This window comes from Ascaphus truei, chromosome 21 (assembly GCF_040206685.1).
Source record: "Ascaphus truei isolate aAscTru1 chromosome 21, aAscTru1.hap1, whole genome shotgun sequence".
NCBI lineage: Eukaryota > Metazoa > Chordata > Amphibia > Anura > Ascaphidae > Ascaphus > Ascaphus truei.
The window spans coordinates 6,924,955-6,946,921 of record NC_134503.1 but is presented as its reverse complement, the minus strand read 5'-3'; the positions used below and the strand labels follow the sequence as shown (position 1 = coordinate 6,946,921).

The following is a 21,967-nucleotide window of genomic DNA, read 5'->3' as shown; positions in this document are numbered from 1 at the left end:
AGGTTGTCCATCGTATTTAACCTATGTTAACTTTCATCGTCTGAAATGCTCATCCTATACTTATAGTTCTATTGATTCAGAGGAAGGCAAACACAAAAACTCCTTTGAAACATTTACCAATAATGTTCCCTAAAGGGAAAAAAAATAAATTCCTTCCCGATTCCAGTAAGGGCAGCAAGATTTCTACCTGGATCTACATCCTTCCTATTTTTTTACTTATTTGGCATAGCCCTGCATACATTTCCTTTCTAAAAATATGTCTACCCTTTTACTAAAGATATTGTATCTGCCATCACAGTCTCCATGGGTAATGAATTCCACATTGTAAATGCCCTTACTGTAAAGAACCCTTTCCTTTGTTGCTGGTGAAATCACCTTTCCTCTAATCTCAAGGGATGACCCAGTGTCATTTGTACTGCCCGTGGGATGAATAGTTCCCTTGAAAGTTCTTTTTATTGTCCTTGAATATATATTTCTAAATAGTAATCGTATCCCCTCGTTGCCATGTCGACGCAGTGTCTCGTGACAGCGATGGGATGGAGGTAGGCTGCTTTCTTAGGCTGGGGCCATGGTGCCGCAGACCTTGCGGAGGCGTCCGCACGCTGAGCGATCAGACTGCCTTAAGGCAGTGATCGCGTCCATGTGGGGTGCGCGCGAAAGCGGGAGGGGGCGAACGTTGCACAAGAAATCAGTTGAAACTGATTACTTGGAGAGACAGGGCGGTCACGTGAACGGTTCGCCCAATGAGGGCAAACCAGCTCCATGGCGCCCCTAGGCACAACCCCCTGGCCCATCCACCATGGCCAGGGAAAGCACCTGCTTCACGCGGGTCTCTTCACAGCCTCCGCGCAGGCACCATGACCCCAGCCTTACAGAGGCCCCGCTCTCTTCCCCCGACAATCCATTTCATTGCTGTGGGGACGAGCACGGGGCCTCTGTAACCACGAGTAAATCTAGTAAAATATATCACATTCTTGGGGGATTCAAATGCACCCTTGCAAATCCCCCCCCCCCCCCTTGTTGCGCTACTGGTACTGTGAATAGCTAATGAACATGAAAGAAAAACGAAGGGATGTAAAGAAGTCCACTTGCCTGCACACCACAATATCTAAAATATAACGTTGAATATTAAAATATCTATGTAACGTACGTGCTTGCCACAAACTGGTACCGGACGGCGGGGCTGAGGTGGGGATATATAAACACCGGCCTTAGGCCACGGAGTCAGGTCCGGAGTGCGGATTCCATAATCAGACATAGCCAGGTCAGGATTGGAGAAGGTAGGGTTAACGTTCTCCAGGCAGGGGTCAAGGCAGGCGGCACAGGAGCGGTGGTCGAGGAAACAAGCCGAGGTCATCAACAGGAAATCTTGGGTGAAGGTACTTCAGGGATAAGAACAGGAACTGGAAATCCAGTGCTTCAGCACAGAACGGCACCCCCTAGCCGGGTACAGCCGAGAGTGGTGGAGACCACTGGGAACAGGAACTGCAGAATCCAGTGCTTCAGCACAAAACGGCACCCCCTAGCCGGGTACAGCCGAGAGTGGTGGAGACCACTAGGAACAGGAACTGCAGAATCCAGTGCTTCAGCTCAAAACGGCACCCCCTAGCCGGGTACAGCCGAGAGTGGTGGAGACCACTGGGAAACAGGAACTGCCAACAGGAAGGCCACAGGAACCAGGGGTACAGACACGCCACAGGAAACACTGGGGACACCAGCGTAGCCGCTTCAGCGCGGCGGCGAAGTCTGCCAGGAACAAGGAAAGCAGCGCCGGGGCTGCTAAGCAAGAAGGCCTTGTGAAGCAGGGGACTGGAAGCAGGTTACCAGGCACAAGGAGGCCTAGCAGGCCAAACAGGGAGTCTGTGACAAGCACAGTCACTTGCAACTTGGATTGCAAAGTCTATGTCCAGCAACGTTCCTGAGGGCGGGGCAGGCACTAAATAGCACAGGAGGCCAATCAGGCCAGAGCTGCACAGGAGGCAGCAGGTGATTGCAGAAGCAGGGAATAGATTGTCTGGAACCGGCAAAGCTCCGGATGGATGGGCTCCAGTCAAAGCCAGGAGTGGATTCCTGACAATCTATCACTAAACCTAAAATGAGTAAGTGGGGCATTCTCAATCAAATAAGAGAATGTATTAGCGTCTGTTTGCATGTCATATGCTTATATAATCAATAGTTAATGACAGGATCTCTCTAATTATTCCACTGCATCGGGGAGTGTTGGGAAATTCCAAGGATAAGGTGTAGTAGCAGAGAGCTATTAATTAATGTAGGCGTCGGCAAGAAACATGCCTTCACCTCCCAATTGTTGTAAAGCTATTAATTAATGTTGAGTAAATAACACTTAATTATCACAACTAATGAGCCAAATCCTGTGTAAAGTCCCACACACTTGAACCTAAAATAGGGACACGTATATCGGAGCCTCAGCGCAGGACAGTGTGTCTGCCAGTTTAGTGACGGGATTTGAATACTGTATATATTACCGAGCCTGTGTAAATACAGAGATCTGGCTTTCCCTATAGTCTGACCTGCCTTTCCCAACAGAGTACTGGGCTCATCCGGTGAGAACAGAGACTGCTATTCGTGTCCAGCTAGGTCTGGCTAAAATCTCTGTAGCAGAATACCTAGCAGAAGCGGAGTCTCGCACTGACGCACCCTGCCATTAATCACTTGGCTGACACACATCCCGTCTGCACATCCTTATAGTGCGGAGCTAAAATTATCCCCCCACTAACAAACTCCAAGCAAACCCATCGACAGTGTGACGTTTCACTCCAGCTACAGAGCTTCATCTCTAGGGCAAATTGTGCAGGCCTCTCAGTAGGGGTTTAAATACCGGGGCATTGCCATGGTTACCAAAGATGCTAGTTAAGGAATTTGATCAGAGTGGAGTACGATGGTGCCCCCATGTGGTACTTATTCTTACTGCAGGTAATTAAACTGCATTGTATGGATATATGCATATTAAATGATAAATACAGACACAGTGATAATACTCAGAAGTTAAGTGCTCCATTCATATTGGAGGTGGATGTATATTAATCCAGTTCATAATATTTCACAGTATGTTATCCTCAAGACATACTTGAAAACGAGAGGTAACTCTCAATGTATTACTTCCTGGTAACACATTATTATAAATAAATATTAAAGGCATGTTTAATGTAAATACTAATAATATGCCTGAGTCACGCAGGGTTTGTCAATATAGAGGACATGGTGATTGTGATTGAAACCCACTCCGCCTGTGTCCTGGCACAATCAATAAAGGGGGCGTATGTGAAACATTCATTGAGGACATTCGGACTTCGTGCTTTGTCATTTGAAAATCATTCAGCCTCAATTCGTAGTATTTTATATCAGTATCGACACCCCACATTGTGTCCTTAAGGTGGTAAATCCCTGTGAATGGAAGGCAGTTGGCATTACCATTGTGGTATTGATTAAGGTGCCGTGCCATTGGTGTATCCAGTTCATGTCCCACAGAGTTCTCATGTCCACGAATTCTCCTCCCCTCACACATGTCTTTTTTCGAATATAAATAAACTGAATTTGGATTGCCGTTCCTCATAAATCGGCCATATTAAACCCTTTGGTATAAACAAAATACGGAAAGCGCAAAAGGAGAAAAATAATAAAGATTATGAATCTTTGTCACTTGTATCTATAATGGTGAGGGAGGGGATGGGAAGGAGAGGGAGGACGTGAATGGAATATATAGTATTCAATAATAACACTCACATGGCCATGTGTGAGTGACTGCTAAAATTGCAGCAGGATCTGTCTTCCTGTATTTCCCTTGGACTCCTCTTGCCAATACAGGAACCCTGTGTTGTCTCGGTGCAAAGAAGATAACCAGGGTTGGTGCCAATTGATTATGTGAACGGTGGGAATAGATGTTTGTATAAATAAAAAAACATTCACATGGGCATATGGGAGTGACTTGTACTTAGTAGTGTTGTGTTCTGGATGACTCAAAACACTCTTGACACTCCTATTAAATTTCAATGAAGCTCTGCTGTCTCTCAGCAACCTCTCCGTGTGGCGACATGGGATGACAGATAGCCAAAGTGAAAAAATAACAATTTATTAATAAAACAAACAATAACTGTACAGTAACTGTATAAAAATGCTCGTGTAGGCTCCCCAGGACTTTCTTCAGCGTCCCGCTGCGGTTGGTTCCCGCTTCCGTGTCCGGAGTGTGGGGCAAGAACTTGTGTAGGAATTCTGTCTGCCGTCGGCCACCATAGCTCATGGAAGCTGCCTGTCTACGGTCCCACACTCCGGACGCGGAAGCGGGAACCGATTTGATTGCCTCAGTCGCTTCTGACTTCAACAATTGAAATGCCTGCAGCACCTCTTCCTTTCCATTTCTTACCCTACCTGTTTATTTAGCCACATTAGTTTGGATTTGTTTACATTTACTAATCAGGAATATGCACTGATAAGTGTATTCGTCTACCAATGTTTTAACGGCTGCCATTTATTTTCTGTATTTTTTCCTGCAAGAACGTCATCCCAATGTATTCCTTGTAGAATCTTACTTAGTTTACTAAAATCTGTTTTTTGTTCAAATGTGGGTTCTTCCCGTACTTCATAGAAAAGCAATAAGCCGGTCAAACAAAGCTCTTATAAAGGTGTGCTATACATGACACAGCATAACACAGAGCTTTCGTTCCCTGAGTAGTATGGGATCCTGCCATACTCAGTCAGCACTGATGAGCTACGTTTTTTGGGGCCCGCTGAAAAACCGGTTGCTGATAAAACCGTCCTGCTACATTTCAGTGACTAATGCATGTCCTCTGTCTTAGGAGTTCTACAACAAGAAGAAAGAGAGACGTTCCACTGGCCGGCCAGACTTGCTCCATGAGAACTTTGAGGAGTGTGCAGACATGTTGATACTAAAACATGAAGCTTATGAGAAGCAGGCCCACGACTATCACAACTCCTGCCTGCAGGGTAAGCAGCAGATTCGCAGTCTCATGAGGAGTTGATTAGACACTTTACATTATCAGTGTACCGTTCAGGCAACCGAAGAGACGCCTGCCCTTATTGCAAGACTGCATGATATTTGTGGGAAACAAAAACCTGCTTTATCAAGGAAAGAAAGCTGATGGACACTAGGTGACTGATCACAATGGGGAAATATGACCCTCCGCTTTAAGAAGTTCTGATTAGAGCCTGTACATTAAGCCAGGTTCAATTGACCATTGGAAATTTCCCCACTGACTGGAACATTAACTGCAAGTCATTTGTCATTCTGTCATATGTCCCATACCAACAATTATACAACTTCCCCATAACTAATGCAATTGCCGTTTCCATGACCGGAACAGATTTTCGCTTTGAGCCTCGGCTCTCGCTGATCCTTCTTATTTTCAGAGTTCCGGGAGCAGCTGGAGACGTTCGAGAAGCTTCTGAGTCAGGTGCCGCCTCTGGTCATAGAGAGCCATCGCCAGCAACATCTGGAGTATCTGCACAGCGCCACTGCCCAAATCAGACAGAGCTTTATTAAAGACCTCCACAACTGGGACCACACCAAGGTTTTGCCCTCTTGTATTCTAACACTTCTCTGACAGTCCTGTCGCTTTTCTGCTGTGAACACGACTTTTTTCTGCATTCCAAACAGCTTTTGCCTGCACAGTTCTCACCACCAGTAACATCCATACTTGATACCTGCAGCTCTGAAAACACATGGGTTTTGATTAGATTTTGAAGTCCAATATAGTAGAAAAAAGGTTCTTTACATTCTTTTCTGTATTCTGTATGTTGGAGCACTGCAGCATATTAACAGCCTTTAACCAAAACACACTCCGCATTGACTGACTGATGTTTAAATTGACAAACACCACGTTTTCCCATAGAACTTGTAGCAATATTAGACCCACAGTTCTTATTAGCAACAATTGTATGGGTTCTCTAGCCCATTTTATCAGGCCGATTGTGGGCCTGAAAAGTCGCTTTCTTTGATGCTTGACTGGTTCCTTTCAAATTAAGGCAACTAACTTACTTATCACTGCAAATGGGTGCTGAATAATGTGCTCCGAAAAATACGATACAAATCTCCAATTGTGCGTGTTACTCTGCTACCTGGGTAGTGTGCTGTCTATTTTTCGTCTGTAAATAAGTGTTGGCACGTGGGATGAGATATGCACCGCTCTTGGAAGTTTTAAGAAGACGGAAATTATTTTGTCTTTGTCTGGGTATTTAGGTTTTTTTTCCTTAAAGCTGACTCTTAATTAATAACCACTATTAAGCACAGGCGTCAGATTTCAGCTGTCCTGGTCTCCTTTCACAATGCCACTTACCAACAAGTGAAAGAATAGATGGTACTTCTGCAGTCAGTGTATTTGCTGATGGTCACCAAACTCCAGTAGGGTTTGAATGCCCCCACAGACACATGTACACAAAAAGCCTGGTACTGTCAACCTGTTTCCATAAAGCCGTGAAATGCTTAAGCCCTTTTCCTAATTAAGGAGAAGATTAAAAGTGTGCTGAGACCCAACCTGGGACACCCGGACAGCAGCCAGGCCATGGACGACCTGTGCCAGCAGGAAGAAAAGAGACAGAGGGAAGAAGTTGAAGGAATCGACCTTAATACCGAACATTTGCGGGTAAGAGGCAATGGGATCCGTGCCGTGACCCCTTTTGTACAGGACGACGGCAATACACTGCACAATAATGCATTGCTGGATCTCAAGGGGTTAAAGAAGCAGCAATCCACACATTCAGAGTACACAAATACTTCTTTTACTTCTTCTTTCCTCAGCTCCTAGCGCGTCAGTTATTTTCCCAACGAGCACAGAACAATGCCTGAATATAACTGTACTAAAGATAGCTCTGTACAATGGCTATAATCAGACACCTCATTGTCAATCTGATATGCAGATAAGAAAAGAGAAACAACACTGCCACCTTGTGGCTTTAATATTGTTAGTTTGTTTACGTAATTAGTGGTACTGCCTGATTAGCGCCCGTCGGCATGGTTTTACAGCGAGTTAGAGCTACCTCTATCCTAATACGTTGGTTGCCTTGAGTGGAGGTTTCCTTACCCAGCACAGAGACTCATAACATTGCGGTCACTCAGGGTCCTGACTGCTATGTTAATCAGTGCAGGCGGAGCAGATACCCAGCTAGCCTGCAGGTATCCCTTACCTACCATAAAACTTTGAGCATCAGTTTCTTTCCCCTATTTAGAGTTCCTTTTTGTGCATCCACTTATATCAGGGCAACTCCGTTTTCAGAAACTTCCACTTTAAAATCTGTACGGTCAGTTTATAGGGCTACATGGCTGCCCCCCCCCCCCCCCTCCCTTCCTCCAGTCCAGTTTTGACCTACAGAGTGAGGAAGAGGAGGAAGCTTCTTACAGAGCTTTTTTTTGGCGTCCACAAACAGTTACCACACAGAGCCCATTGAGTTAAGTGGTACATGTGCGCTGGAGCAGTTGCGTCCAAAAATCTGCATTTTTTTTTTCTGTCTGAAACTCAACATTTATAAAGTGTATTTATACTGTTGTATAATTTGGTGCGTGCTGCGCTAGTATTCCGCGCTAGTATTCCGCGCTAAAAAACAAGTCGTGTGCCAGATTTAGGGTGACGGAGAAAACCGCCAAGTAACGCAAGCCGCACATTTTATAATACACTGCGTCAAAGTGCAAATGTAACTCACCCCTAACTCCCCCCAGTTGCTCCATAAATCCCTCATCTCATCACAGGGAGAAGCAGACTTACCCTAATATGGCACAACTAAGATTAATGAATACATTCTTTATAGATTGTGAGCTCCTTGTGGCAGGGCCTCTAACATAATACACTGCAGGCCTATCCTACCTCTTCTAACACCTTTTTAATCTGGTAACTGTAACTGTCACACACGCCCATAATCATATCTCTAACTGTCCATGGGATGTCTGAATGTATAACCCTGTTCATTTAATGTAACCATGTATTGTCATAACCCTGTGCCCAGGACATACTAGAAAGCGAGAGGTAACTTGCAATGTATTACTTCCTGGTTAAGCATTTTATAAATAAATACGTACACCTGGCACAGGTATATTTCAGCGCAAGTTACGACAAAATGACGACTGTGCGCCAAACGTTTGCCTTTGATACATAGAGCCCAATGTCTGCATGTAACCCGAGTCTGCCATTTAAGTAGCTCTGACTAACATGCATGACTTCCATAGAGATGCGTTTCCAAGTGCACCACGGACTTTATTACATCGCTGGCCTCCCTCGCCGAGACGCTGCTGCTGGAGCTGGATGAAGCGCTCAATGTGGATGAAGTCTTATCAGCCAGTAAGTGGCAGAGGAACCGCAGCGCACACCCTAACTCAGGGGTACGCAAACTGGGAAGGGGGGAGGTGTGAGATTTTCGGGGGGGGGGAGGTGTTTACAGAGGCCCCGATCTCTTCCCCAAAGCATTTAAATGAAATGCCGGGGAACCGCGTGAGGCCTCTGCAAGTTACCTTACCTCAGACGGTTTCGGGTGACGCGTCCATGGCAACATGTCGTCACCTGACCCAGTGGTGTCATTTGGCGCCACAGACAAAGTAAGGGGGAGGGCAAGCAGGGGGGAGAGCAGGCATGGGGGGCACAGACGGGTAAATGTTGTGCACCCCTGCCCATACAAATAGTCTAAAAGGGTTGACTGCCATGTGAAGTAGCATGGCTGTTGACCACCATGTGTATTCAGAACACATTTTGAAGTTTGGATGGTTGGTAAATGCCTAAACTGATAGAATCGTTCCCAATTAATTTGGGGTCTGGCTACATGGAAAAAATAAGCCAGTTCATGATCTAGCAACAATTTAAAGGAAAGCTGTCATGGATGGACATCTCCGTGTGGCGAGAAAGTAAGGGCCAGCCATTACACGTACAGGAGTACATTGTCAGACTTTCCTTTAATCTCTTTGCTGGGGGAGGGATGTATTATTACATTTATTATAGTGTGTTAGATGGAAGTAGGAATAGGCAACAAGGCAGCATGGCTTGCAAGGTTCTTCTGGACACTAGAATTCATCTAAAAGAAGGAACTTTAGGGGTCAAGAAGTGTATACAGATATTTAGAGTATTATACTCTGCATCATGATCACTGTCCTAGAGCAGCGTGGGAATGGATCAGTTTGCACTTATATGTGGACTTCTGCTTTAAATTGGCATCAGCCTTCCCTGCTGGTACCACGGGTCTGCCACTGAACGTGTGTGATGCTCACAAAATAGTATGCAAGCACTCCATTTATGTCAAATCGGAATACTTGCGGGTGCTGAGCTCAGAGGTGGATACAAGTAATATTGGTGTCAAAAAAGAGTAGCATTCCAGCGCTACTTGTCAGCGGTAACGCTGCGTTCCAGCGCAGGAGACCTTTCTCAAGCCTCATACCGCTGGTGCAGTAAGTGACCTGGGCGGGCGTCTCTTCTTTTTTACTTCAGTATTACTGAAAGTGTCTGAGCTAGAGACAGTGTTCCTTTATGCAAATGTTGTGGCCGGTAATCCAATATGTATGTCCTGCTGCCATGGCGAGAAGTCACTTGATGCTTGTAGCGCATATCTTCCTTTGCTACCAAACAATATAATATAATAACATTCTAACAGGGGGTACGAGGTAAAGGAGGGGCAAGCTCTACTTTTGCAACCTAATACCCCCTTTTTAAACCCGTTAAACTTTTAAGTGTTGAAACTCCCTTTGTCACCACTGCAGAGACTGAATTTCCAAAGGAGAAATTATCCACCTTGATCCGACGGAAGCAGGCCAGCCTGTTCCTGGAAAACACAGAGTATCAGCCACTGATTAAGCGGGGCAGCAGGTAATCACTCTACACGGGGGGGGGGGGGTGAGAGTCCAAACTACAGCCCAGAGTTACTAAACCGTGCTAGGCCCTCTCCTGAAAAAGACGTAAGGTGCTTTAAGACTTAGCACTGTTTAGTAATATGGGCCTAAGTGGAGAAAGGGAACAATTACCCTGTTACCATAATTCCCTTTCCTCACCATTCAAGCTCTATGCAAAGCAATGACATGTAAGTGTGACAGCACATCTTTATTGTTATTGTCTTAAACTACATGGATGTTCACCCAAAACCTTCACATGGGTCGCAGGACTCTGGGGTCATGTTTTCTATTGCAGACTTGAAACTGAATTAAATCGATAACGGCGCCCTCTTTAACCTGATCAATAATTCCACATTGCAGTGAGTGAGGCTGCACCCCCAACTCTCAGTCACTGAGACTCCCACCCCAAATTATAGTGACATCAACCCTCTTCACTGACACACTCCCTGAGTGACCTTCCCCCTCAGTGACACTCACATTACATCTGTGACCTTCCTCTCTTACACCGCCACCTCTGTCCCTCCCTCGCTTACACCCCCACCTCTCACGCTCCCCCCTCTCATCCTTTCCCGCCTTCCATATATTTCTCTCTGTCTGCAGCCTCACACCGAGAAACCAGCAGGGTCCCCTTAAAGCTGCAGTTCAGGATCCCGTTTTTTTTTTTTTAACTTCAATAGTTTCATGTGGGCAATCTCTACTTACCTAAAGAACTGCATAGCTGCCGGTCAATTCGTTCTCCGTCTATTGATCGTCAAAGTTTGGCGACATCTTTAAATATGGGGAATGTAAATAGTTGCTACAGGAACAAGCATGCTTGTTAAAATAGAATACAAGAAAATTGGTCTTTCAAAGTTGTTTTTTTTTTTTAAAACAGAAAATGCTAAAAGTATTTTTTCTTACTACAGAACTGATTTATTTAAAAAAAAAAAACACACATGCAGGATATTGCATGAACTGCAGCTTTAATATGCATGCAATGTTTCAGGTCTTTGAGCTTTGACTCTGGCCACATCAGTTTTGCTTTGAAAGTGACGCCATCTAGAGTTTGACAGTAAGAAATGCAAAAGCTCTGACTTGCTTGTCACACAAATGTTAATAACTCAAAGAATTAATGTGGTTAAATAAAAAATAAAAAATAACCCATGAGACATGTTTCAACCTTGATGGGTATCATCAGTGTGAGGTTGGTTTATACTTGCTTTGAAATATTTCTAGGCTGGGTAGGTTTACAATATCACATTTTAAGTTATGGTGGGTGAAAAAGTCAACAACAAAAACCTCCACCGTTAGCATATAGCCAATAAAGAATATCGCTTGTGAGCACATTCACATGTCTTAGACAGGTCTGCAACTCTGCCTTTCAACCATTATCCCCAGCATACTGTGCTCCTGGGATAGTGACCTCATGTATACAACAAAGGACAAAAAAGCCTCAATGCTGCATCCTATCTGATGTATGATTTCGTTAAATATTATCTGTCTTCTCGTAAGTAAGGGTCATTTAGTAAAATCCTTTGGCTGAAGGATTATAAGCCTGCAGTCTCACCAGGGTAAAGCCTTTCCTGCAGGTGCTATACTACCTATAAACATTCTCTTCACCTCTCTAATGTATTTTGTTGTAAATATTTGCATGCATGGACTCCGGAGGTTTGTCAAGTGCACCACATGTATGCTTTGCATGTCAAGAAGCCATGTTTGTTGTAACAGAGGCGACTCTGGGGGTTATCACATTATTTAACCTCTTTGCTGCCAGCATTGCAAGCCTCTCTGGCAGTAAAGGGGTTAACTAATGCATTTCAAAGGTATAATGCCCATGATAAACCATCCTTTTAAACCAGTGATTTTCAACCGGGGTTCCGCGAGCACCCCTCAGGGGTTCCGCGAGCACCCCTCAGGGGTTCCGCGAGCACCCCTCAGGGGTTCCGCCAGGAAGGGAGAGCTCGGACAGCTCTCCCAGCTGTCCCAGGCTCGGCAGCACCCCACGTAGCAGTGACATGGTGGCTCCCGAGCTCAGTCGCGTCACCTTCCGACTGGCAGGAGGGAGAGAAAGGATCGTGTGTATGTGTGTGTAAGTGAGAGAGTATGTGAGTATGGAGAGTGTAAGTGTATGTGAGAGAGTAAGTGTAAGTGAGAGGGGAGAGTGTGTGTGTGTATAGAAGAGAGTGGGAGAGAATGTGTGTTAGTGGGAGAGAATGTGTGTCGGTGTGAGTGAGTGTGTGTGTGTGTGTGTGTATAGAAGAGAAGGGAGAGTGAGGGTGAGATAGGGAGTGTTAGGGGCGAGGAGGGGTGAGGGGGTAGAGACACGAGAGACGGGGTGAGGGTTGGGTTTCCCCAGAATTTCACAATCGAATTCTGGGGTTCCTTGAAAAAGGTTGAAAAACACTGCTTTAAGCCGTGCACTTCAGATAGTGGCCACTTAGTGTCACTGTTGTGCAACTAATCAAAATGGGCAAAACCAGTTCTTTGGCTCAACAAAAAGAAGCGACACGTTGCGGCCCCTCCAGCTGCTATAAAGTCACGTTCTTCCCTGTGTTTGTCACTCAGGGTCTGGCCAGGCATTCGTCACGTGAAGGCTTCACACACCAAGCTTGAGGACACCACAGGCTGCCCAGAAACTGCCTCCGTCACCACGGCCAAGACTACCCTCAGCCACATCTCCACGGTGGAAGCTCGGGATGCTGCTTACTCGGTTGGTGTCCATATTGAGCTATTGCCCCCCCCCCCCCCCCCCGGACGTCTGAGAGAAGCTGTGGGGCAACATGATCACTTTATGCTGTGCTGTCATAGGGCAGAAGTTCTCCAGTGTTTGTTTTTTTTTGAGGACCACGTCAGTTTAATCGTGTGGGAGACCACCATACTTAGCTATTTCATAAATATGTGTGTGGTATGCCAACGGTGATAGATTTGCCACAGACTACAGGTAGAGCTGCCTGGCGTTATTTTGGTTTTTGTTACGTGTTTTGGACAGCACCATTACACTGTTTGAAGTCTACCACGGTTTCAGAACCCCTGTTCTAGGGCAAAGCTCCTCAAGTTGAATCCTGGAGAGCAACCAACAGGCCAGGTTTTTAAGTTTTCTCCAGTTAACACTTAATTCATCTTTACCTCCATATTATCTTATGCTGCACGATGCTTACATATGGACGACTGCACCCAGATTAGCTTCAGTGCATGCTATGGCCCCAAAGGAAAGGGGTTGACCACTTCCCTGCCAGAGGTGCATGCAGCGGTGGCCCATGTGTTGGGGAAATTATTAAGACAAAGAACTGAAAAACTTTCTGATACCCTCTTAATTGTTTCCCTTGTCAAACAGAAGTTCTTACAGGACACGGAGGTGGAGCTGGATAAGATCTATGAGGAGAGCAGGCAACAGCATTTCGGGGCTCAGCGCTGGAAGGACTGGTGGACGCAGTCGGTGCAGAAGATAAAGCGGTTGTACTCATAAAGCACGACAGGACAATTTCCCCCACCGCCTACTGACACTTTCAGAATAACAAGCTGACGCACAAGAGGAAAAATGCCTCTCAATGTCAAAGTCAACTCAAATCATTAAGTGCATGCATCCAATTATTTTATATACGGAATAAATACCTCGTATCTTGTCAGCATCTTGTAGTATTTTTATCTTCTGAAATCCTTACAATCTAGGAAAAGTAGATGGTGGGAAGTAGCTGAGTCATATGAATGTCGGATAAAGCCATTTCATATGCCAATGTCAATAAAATTATATTGTAAGCTCTTCAGGGTAGGGATTTGTCAGTGCTATAAAATTATTAATTATTATAATTATAAATTCTTGAGACCTGTGGTGGTTATTTGTTTTATCGTTACTATTTCAAGAGAACCCAGCACTTTACATCCTCCTAAATCAAGAAGGAACTGGCGCTCCAGAGGTCTTCATACAAAAAAAAGACATTTTAATCCACACAGATCAACTTTTCGGTCAAACACACTGACCTTTGTCAAGGTCACATAATGTACAGTAATAAATAATAATATCCCCCATATGGTGAAAGATACCTGAACCTTCTGTAACATGCCAAGAGTCATCAGATCTTCCACTCCACCGGCTCCCATACCCAGTCAAATGCTAGTACATATATATACTGTAACCTTTACCATCATGCAGAGTGTTTAAATAGCTCGGCATGTGATACTGTGGATCGTTGTACAACGGTAGTAACAAGATCACCATGAAGTGGTATATATTTTTTAATTTTTGTAGGGTGGGTGGAACACATACAAAGTAATAGCAGATCTTTATATAATGTTATGGTGGAAAACAGGGGGTCTTTAATCAGTAGAGCTTACAATATAAACAATTGTGAATATTGTCACTTGCTATTGTCACTGTGTTGCAGATTCTTTTGGCAATAAGGGATTACAAAACGCGTGTTTTTTATTTATTTTTCTTAATTCCCCACCCCCATTCCTCTTTCTTGAAGACTCTACAGGGATCTCACAATAGCTAGAATGAAGGGGCACACAGAGCCACAGCTAAGCTACCAGTCTCCATGGGAACGGCTCCGGAGGGCTCGTGGCGGAGTAGTGATGGCTGCTCATCATTTTGTTACGCTTCTGAATCAGCAATGCCAGGAATCTCAGGTAGACGGCAGGGCCATCCACATCTATTGCTAGAAGACTCCTGGTGACGGGATGCTAAATTCAGTTATTCACACCTTAAGCACACCCAGAATGGCAGTAGTAGATAGGCTTATAGTACACACGTGAGGACATTTGGGATCAATTAAAGGTCATTTTAGATCTGCAGCACTAAGCAATGCAGATTTGCAAAACTGAGGTTGAAAATGTGCTGTGGTTACAAGCAGCTAAACAGGAACATCTTACCTGTAACTGTAGTATCCGAGGAGATATCCCTCACCTGTAACTCTCCGGACCTGTAATATCTGAGCAGGTATCCCTCACTTGTAATTGTCTGTACCTGTAATTCCTTGAGCAGGTATCCCTCACCTGTAATTCTGCACCTGTAATGTCTTAGTGGGTATCCCTCACCTGCAACGTTCTGTATTCATAATGTCTTAGCGGGTATCCCTCACCTGTAATTCTGTACCTGTAATGTCTGAGCGGTTATCCCTCACCTGTAACTGTCTGAATCAGTAATGTCTGGGCAGGTATCCCTCACCTGTAACTGTCTGAATCAGTAATGTCTGAGCGGTTATCCCTCACCTGTAACTGTCTGAATCAGTAATGTCTGAGCAGGTATCCCTCACCTGTGACGTTCTGTATCCATAATGTCTTAGCAGGTATCCCTCACCTATAACTATGCACCTGTAATGTCTGAACAGGTATCCCTTGCCTGTAACTGTCTGTACTTGCATTGTATGAACAGGTATCCCTTGCCTGTAACTGTCTGTACTTGCATTGTATGAACAGGTATCCCTTGTCTGTAACTGTCTGTACTTGCATTGTGTGAACAGGTATCCCTTGCCTGTAACTGTCTGTACTTGCATTGTATGAACAGGTATCCCTTGCCTGTAACTGTCTGTACTTGCATTGTGTGAACAGGTATCCCTTGCCTGTAACTGTCTGTACTTGCATTGTATGAACAGGTATCCCTTGCCTGTAACTGTCTGTACTTGCATTGTGTGAACAGGTATCCCTTGCCTGTAACTGTCTGTACTTGCATTGTATGAACAGGTATCCCTTGCCTGTAACTGTCTGTACTTGCATTATATGAACAGGTATCCCTTGCCTGTAACTGTCTGTACTTGCATTATATGAACAGGTATCCCTTGCCTGTAACTGTCTGTACTTGCATTGTATGAACAGGTATCCCTTGCCTGTAACTGTCTGTACTTGCATTGTGTGAACAGGTATCCCTTGCCTGTAACTGTCTGTACTTGCATTTTATGAACAGGTATCCCTTGCCTGTAACTGTCTGTACTTGCATTGTATGAACAGTAGCCTTCAGCCTCTACAGGTCTGCACCTTCCCCTTTAATAACCGATCACAACATTTTATATATAGCAGCAGCACAAGTATCTCAAACAGCCATGTGCAGGCTATATTTAGCAGCATGTAATAACGTGCTTAGGTTATGTAATATTCATGCGTTTTCCCTTCAGAGCCTTTCTGGAACTGGCATTGTACACATAAAAACTCTTCAAATAGGGGCAACTTCCTGCTACCAATTTTACCAGTTTCCATGGATACTCCGCGAGCCCTAAAGGCACTATAAGGGGCATTCACGAAGCTCCGATAAGGAATATCGAGGTTAGAGCACCGTTAACTTCCACTCAAGTTAATAGCAGTTAACGTCCATCGAGCTCTGATATCCCTTTTCAGGGTTTGGGGAACCCACCCCTCCCCCACCCCCATATATACATACTCCTGAAACCTGTCTGCCCCATTCTCCTCTGATTCCTATATGTGGATAGATTGTAACAGATCATTCGTTAACAAAGCAGTGCCGGTAAACATGGATAGTTAATGTGATAATGATATTTATAATATTTGGTTTACCATGGATTACAATTACTTTAACAGTTAATATGGGGTTGGGGTTCCAGTAGATTTTCTTTGGCTGTCTCAGAAGGCTGAATTTTAAAAACACAGATTTCCACTGTCTGTCTCCTACTGGTTGGTGCTCAGAACCTTCAGATAATTAGGAGCTGGAAGATGATCACATACATTTTTGCTGCCACTTTCCTGGCTCTCTTTCTCTCTCTCCTCAGACTCCCCTGTTCTTCTCCTTGGGGACTTTAACAGCCATACTGATGACCCCTCTCTCCCTTGGGCCTCCCGCTTTGTCTCTCTAACCTCTTCTTTTGGCCTTCATCAATGGACGCCGGCCAGCACCCATGAGGACAATCACTACCTGGACCGTATTTTCACAAAAAAAAACTTTTTTTCTCTCTAATTTCTCCATTTCCCATTTCCTCTCTCTGACCATCATCTCATCTCATTTTCTCTTTCTCTCACTTCTTCGAGTGAGCCACCTGTGCTGAAGCAGGGATATCGTTAAAACTGACCTGTCAATGGCCCTTGAGGACTGGAATTGGCCAGCCCTGAGATTTATATGTGGTTTCTCAGAAGATAAATGCACAATTGTACCTTTTTGGTGAATATGGCACATTTTTGGTGCCTGTGCATTAGTTTCTGATGCATTTGTATGGCTTTTAGTTTCAGGTGTGTCCGTTTTTGGTTGAGATGTGCTTCTTATTAGTACATATGGATTGCATCCTTTAATGATGAGCTTATGTACCTATCATGAACGGCACACCTGTGAGCATGTGACTTGTGTATATGACAAGGGTTTAATACTCACAGTTATCCAGATGACTCAATCTCCCCGCAGGGTCCCTAAAATTAGTAATATCTCCCCTCAATACATCCTAATATACCTTAATTTGCTGGCACCATCAAAAATAGTTTAAGGTCTGGCCTGCAGAGCTTTGGTCTCTGTTTACTATTAAAGAATACGCAATTAACACACGAAAACCTATTGTAGCAAAATGTATCTGTAAATGCAGTTACTTCAAAGCGTGCAAAAGTTCAATTAGGGCCCAAAGGCAGTACTTATTACATGTTAGATTTAATATAGAAAAGTAATACAGTGTTTAGTTACAGAAAAATAAACATTTAAATGAACATTCGATATAATAAATGCAGGCAGTTTCATAAAATAAACAGGACGAAAACTGAAAATCTAAGGCCGCGCTTATAGTGCCGACGACGCGACGTTGCCCGAAAACAAATGCACACCCGCGTGCACTTATAGTAAGCGTGACGGCGACAATGCAACGGAGCAACGTTGCCGTCGCGAAAACTGGTAGCCGGCAAAATTTGATTTTTCAAGGGCTGTCGCGTCATGTGACAGCCCTTGAACCAATCAAATGGCCAGAAACTCGCGACGACGACGACGCCCGGCGAAATATAACTTTCGCCGGTGGCGACGGGTGACGTCACCCGTTGTGTCGCCGTCGCCATCGACGGCACTATAGGCACGGCCTAATAAATCAGATTGCCCCAAGAGGTCAGGGAAATTGGAAGATGAAAATTCTCTGTTGAATTCTAAATTCATATCCCAAATGCATGGTTTATTTTACTGACCAATAAATACCTAGGTAAGTTGGACTTTGCATAGAAGAAAAATAGGTCTTTTAAAAACATACGTTAACCCTGTGTGTACCAGGTTATTAAAATACGGACTATTTTTATGGTATTATCATGGCCCTGCCTTAACTTCTTCTTATAAGTGTATCAATGTGTGCTTCCTATACATTTGTGCCGATGCGCCAGCTTTTTATGTGTTTGTGTCAGTGATACGTTTTGTCTTTTCCTTTCTGCATATGGCAAATTTGTGATGCACCTACGGTAGGTCATGGTCAGCCCCCATGAAATGAATTAACCATAAGAAGCAGAAGTCACTATAATGCTATAGTACTTGGGTGTCCAACTCCAGCCATCAATGGGTCAAGTTTTCAGGATATCCCAGCTTCAGCACAGGTGGCTCAATCAGAGACTCGGACGAAGACTGAGCCTCTGATTGAGCCACCTGTGCTTAAGCAGGGACATCCCTAATACCTGGCCTGTCAGTGGCCCTCGAGGACTGAAGTTGGCCACCCCTGCTATAGTACATGTTTTATTATCATCTAACATTTAAGCAAAGGAGGAAGCCTGCAATCTGCTGGGAAACACCTTCCCCGTGCTGAGCCAGGGAACCTTAAAGCAGAACTTTCTCTTACTGTACTCATGTTTTCTTTACTCACTCTTTTTTTCAAAAAAAATTTTTTTTTACTAGTATGGGTTTTACCAATTGCGGTTAAAATCCACCCAATAAAAGGCCACAACATGATCCGTTTAAGCTTCATATTAGCCCGCATGACGCGAGGGATTTAAATACCAGGAGGTACAGTGCTACTTTTTACCAGGGGGGGGGTCCTCATATTCAAATTAACAGGGTTCAGATGTGGGGATCCCCTGGTTACCATCCTGGCAAAGAAAGCGGATGGAAAACTGCTGCTTTAACCAGACTTTGGAATTAAAAATCAAACTGAGAATGCTCACAACCTAATATTTTATCAAGAGCCTTTTGGGCATTGCATTGTTATTTTACCATATGATATCCCAACTCCTGAGTGCATCTTACAATCAAAAAAGCTAAACACGTTACATATGTCACTCTGAAAGGTTGGAGTGGATGTTCTCACACTAGACAAGCGTAATCTGTAATGTAGTTTTACTGTGAAACAAGGGACTCTCTTTCTTGCTGTTGGTATCTGAGCTTGTGAATGAGACATACAGTACCAACTATGGTATTCTTTATCCCCACTTCCAGACGTTACTCTCCCAAATATAAAAACACCATTATATCCTCACTTCACACAGTATGCTGCATCCTTAGCCACTGCTACTACAAGGGCAAATGCAGTTGTGAAGTGATTCAGCACTAATCTTTAATGGTCCTTTCTAACGTTTCCTTCCATACATTACTCAGCCTGACCTGGGATCCAGAGTTAATGGAATAAGAGCATCTGCCAGACTCCTCCTTACCCCCCGTGGGAATTGGTGCCTGTACTGTAACTCTATTCTCCTTGTGCTCTGATGAGCTCATTATTTTATTATCGTTTATTTATTCACAGGGCAGTACTCGGAGTATTAAAAGACAACGGTAGTCCAGATAACATATAAACATATTAGCATCCAATAACATGCATGTAGCTAAATAACTGTGCTTGGGACACCTGTTTAGGTATGTATGATGTAAATAGAATTCAGACTGGAGCAGCAGCGTGCCCTCTACCTCTGGCAGGGGGCAGAAGGTACAGGGTGGGCAGCTTCCTATATGATTAGTGTAGTGCAGATTAAGACTGCTTCTTCTTCTCTGCTCTTGAGCTGGTATAAGGTTTGTTCCTTCAGTGCCTATAAATATAGACTGGAGAGAAATACAGGGCTATGGATCATCATAGAATGAATGTGACTGGGAGTGTGTATTTCCCTCCCCCCTCCCCCCCCAACAGTAATAACCTCTCTTACAAGACAACCACAGCTTGGGCATTTGGGGCTTGGAGCATTGGGTTGTGTATGTGGGGGGAGGAGTTGTATAAAAAAGGCTGAGTGGTTTATGGAAGGGGAAGAGGGACATTTAATACGGGCAATTAAGAGGACACTCCCCTGTGCCTGCCCTTTTCAAACTGTCACTCCAGCCTCGCACTTGCAATGTGTGCTTAAGCCATAAAAAAAACATTTTCCTTCCTTGTGTGCAGAATGGGATAAGCACAGGGCAAGCATTCCACAGCAGGGTTTGCTCTATGGTTGTGTGTGTTGTTCTGTGAGTGCAGTGGAAGGTTTACTTACCATCCCAAGCAGAAAATCTCCTGCTATCTCAGCCATTGGATTCTGCAGATGTTATCCTTTCATTAAAGCTTCTCTCTCTTCCTCTTTCCCTCCTCCCACCTCCCTTTCCGTATCTCTCTCTCTCTCTCTTCCTCCTCCTCTTTCTTTCTCTTCCTCTCTTCCTCTCTCTCTCTCCCTGCTTGCATGGCCTTTGTAGTTACAAAGCAATGTGTCTGCATCTGACCTGGATTCCTTTCCTGTTACTGTCAAAAGCTGGGAATGCAGCCTCACCAAGAACGTCCTTTGATTGAGAAACCACCTTCATCCTTGCCGGCTTTCCTTTTATATACAGGACTGAATGCGGAAAGATGAACTGTAAGATGGGTGACATTGTGTCCCCTAAACTCACGTAGGTCAGTTTTTTTTTTTAATTGGAGAGGGCTTGTTTATTTTAGCCTGACCACCCTCTCCCCTCATCCCTTCCATATTCTTTAAGGTGAGACAAGGACAGCAGGCTCGGATCACCAATAACCTTTCTTCTCCACAGCTGCATTTAAAGTGAAATCTACATTGCAGAATCAATGGGGGGAAAACACAATGGATGTCACAGAAACTGGCATATGAAGCTACGGAATCACTATGCTATTTATTAAATCTGGATCTTTGTAAGTGTTGATTTGCAGACAAGCAATAACCATTTGAAGAAGGACATCGTTTCAATGCTTGTGCTGGTTTGTAGAACATCTGGGTGCAGGTTTTAAGGATGCCTGGCTCTGTTCCAGTTTGCTGTTCAGTTTTATTTCCAGGCACAAGGTTCTTCCATCTTCTTTCTTTCTCCTGATGTTGCATGTTTCCTATTCATTCTTCAGCACTGGTTGTTGACATGCATTTAAAGAGCCTTGCTGGTAGTGACTGGAACCGGCTTCTCACACCTGCTGTCTCTTGCTTGACTCTACCTTTTGTCAGGAAGCAGTGGATGGCTATCAGCTGGTGTTAGGATGAGAATCTCCCAGACAGACCATGGAGGATTGTGTGACTCGGTGACAAGGCAGTGATACGACTGTACATTGAACTGCAAGACTGTAAGCCCTGCATGGTTAACATAGAAAGACTGTCTAGTCTGAGGCAGGGGTGGGCTCAGAGTAATCTCAGAACCTCAGCCACATCAGCCTTGGTACCCTGAAGAAAAGGATTTCCAATGAGCACAAAGAGGCTATGAGGGACAAGTTATAATGATGATGTTTGATACCCAGGTAAGGCATATTTCTCTACAAATTAAGCTTTTTTTTTTTTTTTTTTAAACATTGATGTATTTAACATTTTACAGAAATGTTATTACAACCATTTTTTAATGAAATAAAAACTCATATTGGGCATTCATATTGTTCATTCATATTATTGTATTATTATTTATTAATAAGGTGCCATCATATTCCATGACACAGTACAATTGGTTAGAAGGCCAACATAGAAATGTTAAATACCAGCATATTACATTAATACAAACTGGTATTATTAGTACAGAAGTTCCTGCTCCAAAGAGCTAACAATCTAATAAGGAGCTTTACATTGCCTTATCACCAAGTCTACTTTCCTTTTCTTATTCTAAATAGTAAAAGTACAACAGCCTAAGGGAGGGTGGTTATGGTTTATATGTTTACCAAATACATACATGTATGGGTGATACAAATTATTGTTTTATGTTTGTATTGACTACTGAGTATATCTTATTTGAACCCTTTTCTGGTTTTCGACTTTGAGAAACTGAACCTATATAATTGCAAGTTACTATTAATCATATGTGAAAACATTTCATATGACATTCAATATGAT

The 21,967-nt window shown here is 44.0% G+C and overlaps 2 protein-coding genes across 8 annotated transcripts in view; both read left to right on the top strand.

Moving 5' to 3' along the window:
- CCDC180 (coiled-coil domain containing 180) overlaps positions 1-13,440 on the top strand; it is a 77,127-nt gene extending 63,687 nt beyond the window's left edge. For 5 of the 6 annotated variants that reach the window (XM_075578767.1, XM_075578764.1, XM_075578766.1 and 2 more), the window contains 7 exons: positions 4,815-4,962; positions 5,386-5,546; positions 6,480-6,617; positions 8,192-8,303; positions 9,707-9,812; positions 12,380-12,524; positions 13,149-13,440. In XM_075578767.1, the coding sequence (XP_075434882.1) occupies positions 4,815-4,962; positions 5,386-5,546; positions 6,480-6,617; positions 8,192-8,303; positions 9,707-9,812; positions 12,380-12,524; positions 13,149-13,280 (942 nt within the window). In that variant the 3' untranslated portion in view covers positions 13,281-13,440. Of the gene's footprint in view, positions 1-4,814; positions 4,963-5,385; positions 5,547-6,479; positions 6,618-8,191; positions 8,304-9,706; positions 9,813-11,212; positions 11,290-12,379; positions 12,525-13,148 lie in introns of those variants that run through there. The other variant, XM_075578768.1, reaches the window with a different exon arrangement.
- Positions 13,441-20,124: 6,684 nt separating this feature from the next.
- RALGDS (ral guanine nucleotide dissociation stimulator) overlaps positions 20,125-21,967 on the top strand; it is a 99,822-nt gene continuing 97,979 nt past the window's right edge. The window contains exon 1 of one of the 2 annotated variants that reach the window (XM_075578775.1): positions 20,125-21,387. In XM_075578775.1, coding sequence (XP_075434890.1) covers positions 21,367-21,387 — 21 coding nt within the window. In that variant the 5' untranslated portion in view covers positions 20,125-21,366. The remainder of the gene's footprint in view (positions 21,388-21,967) is intronic. The other variant, XM_075578777.1, reaches the window with a different exon arrangement.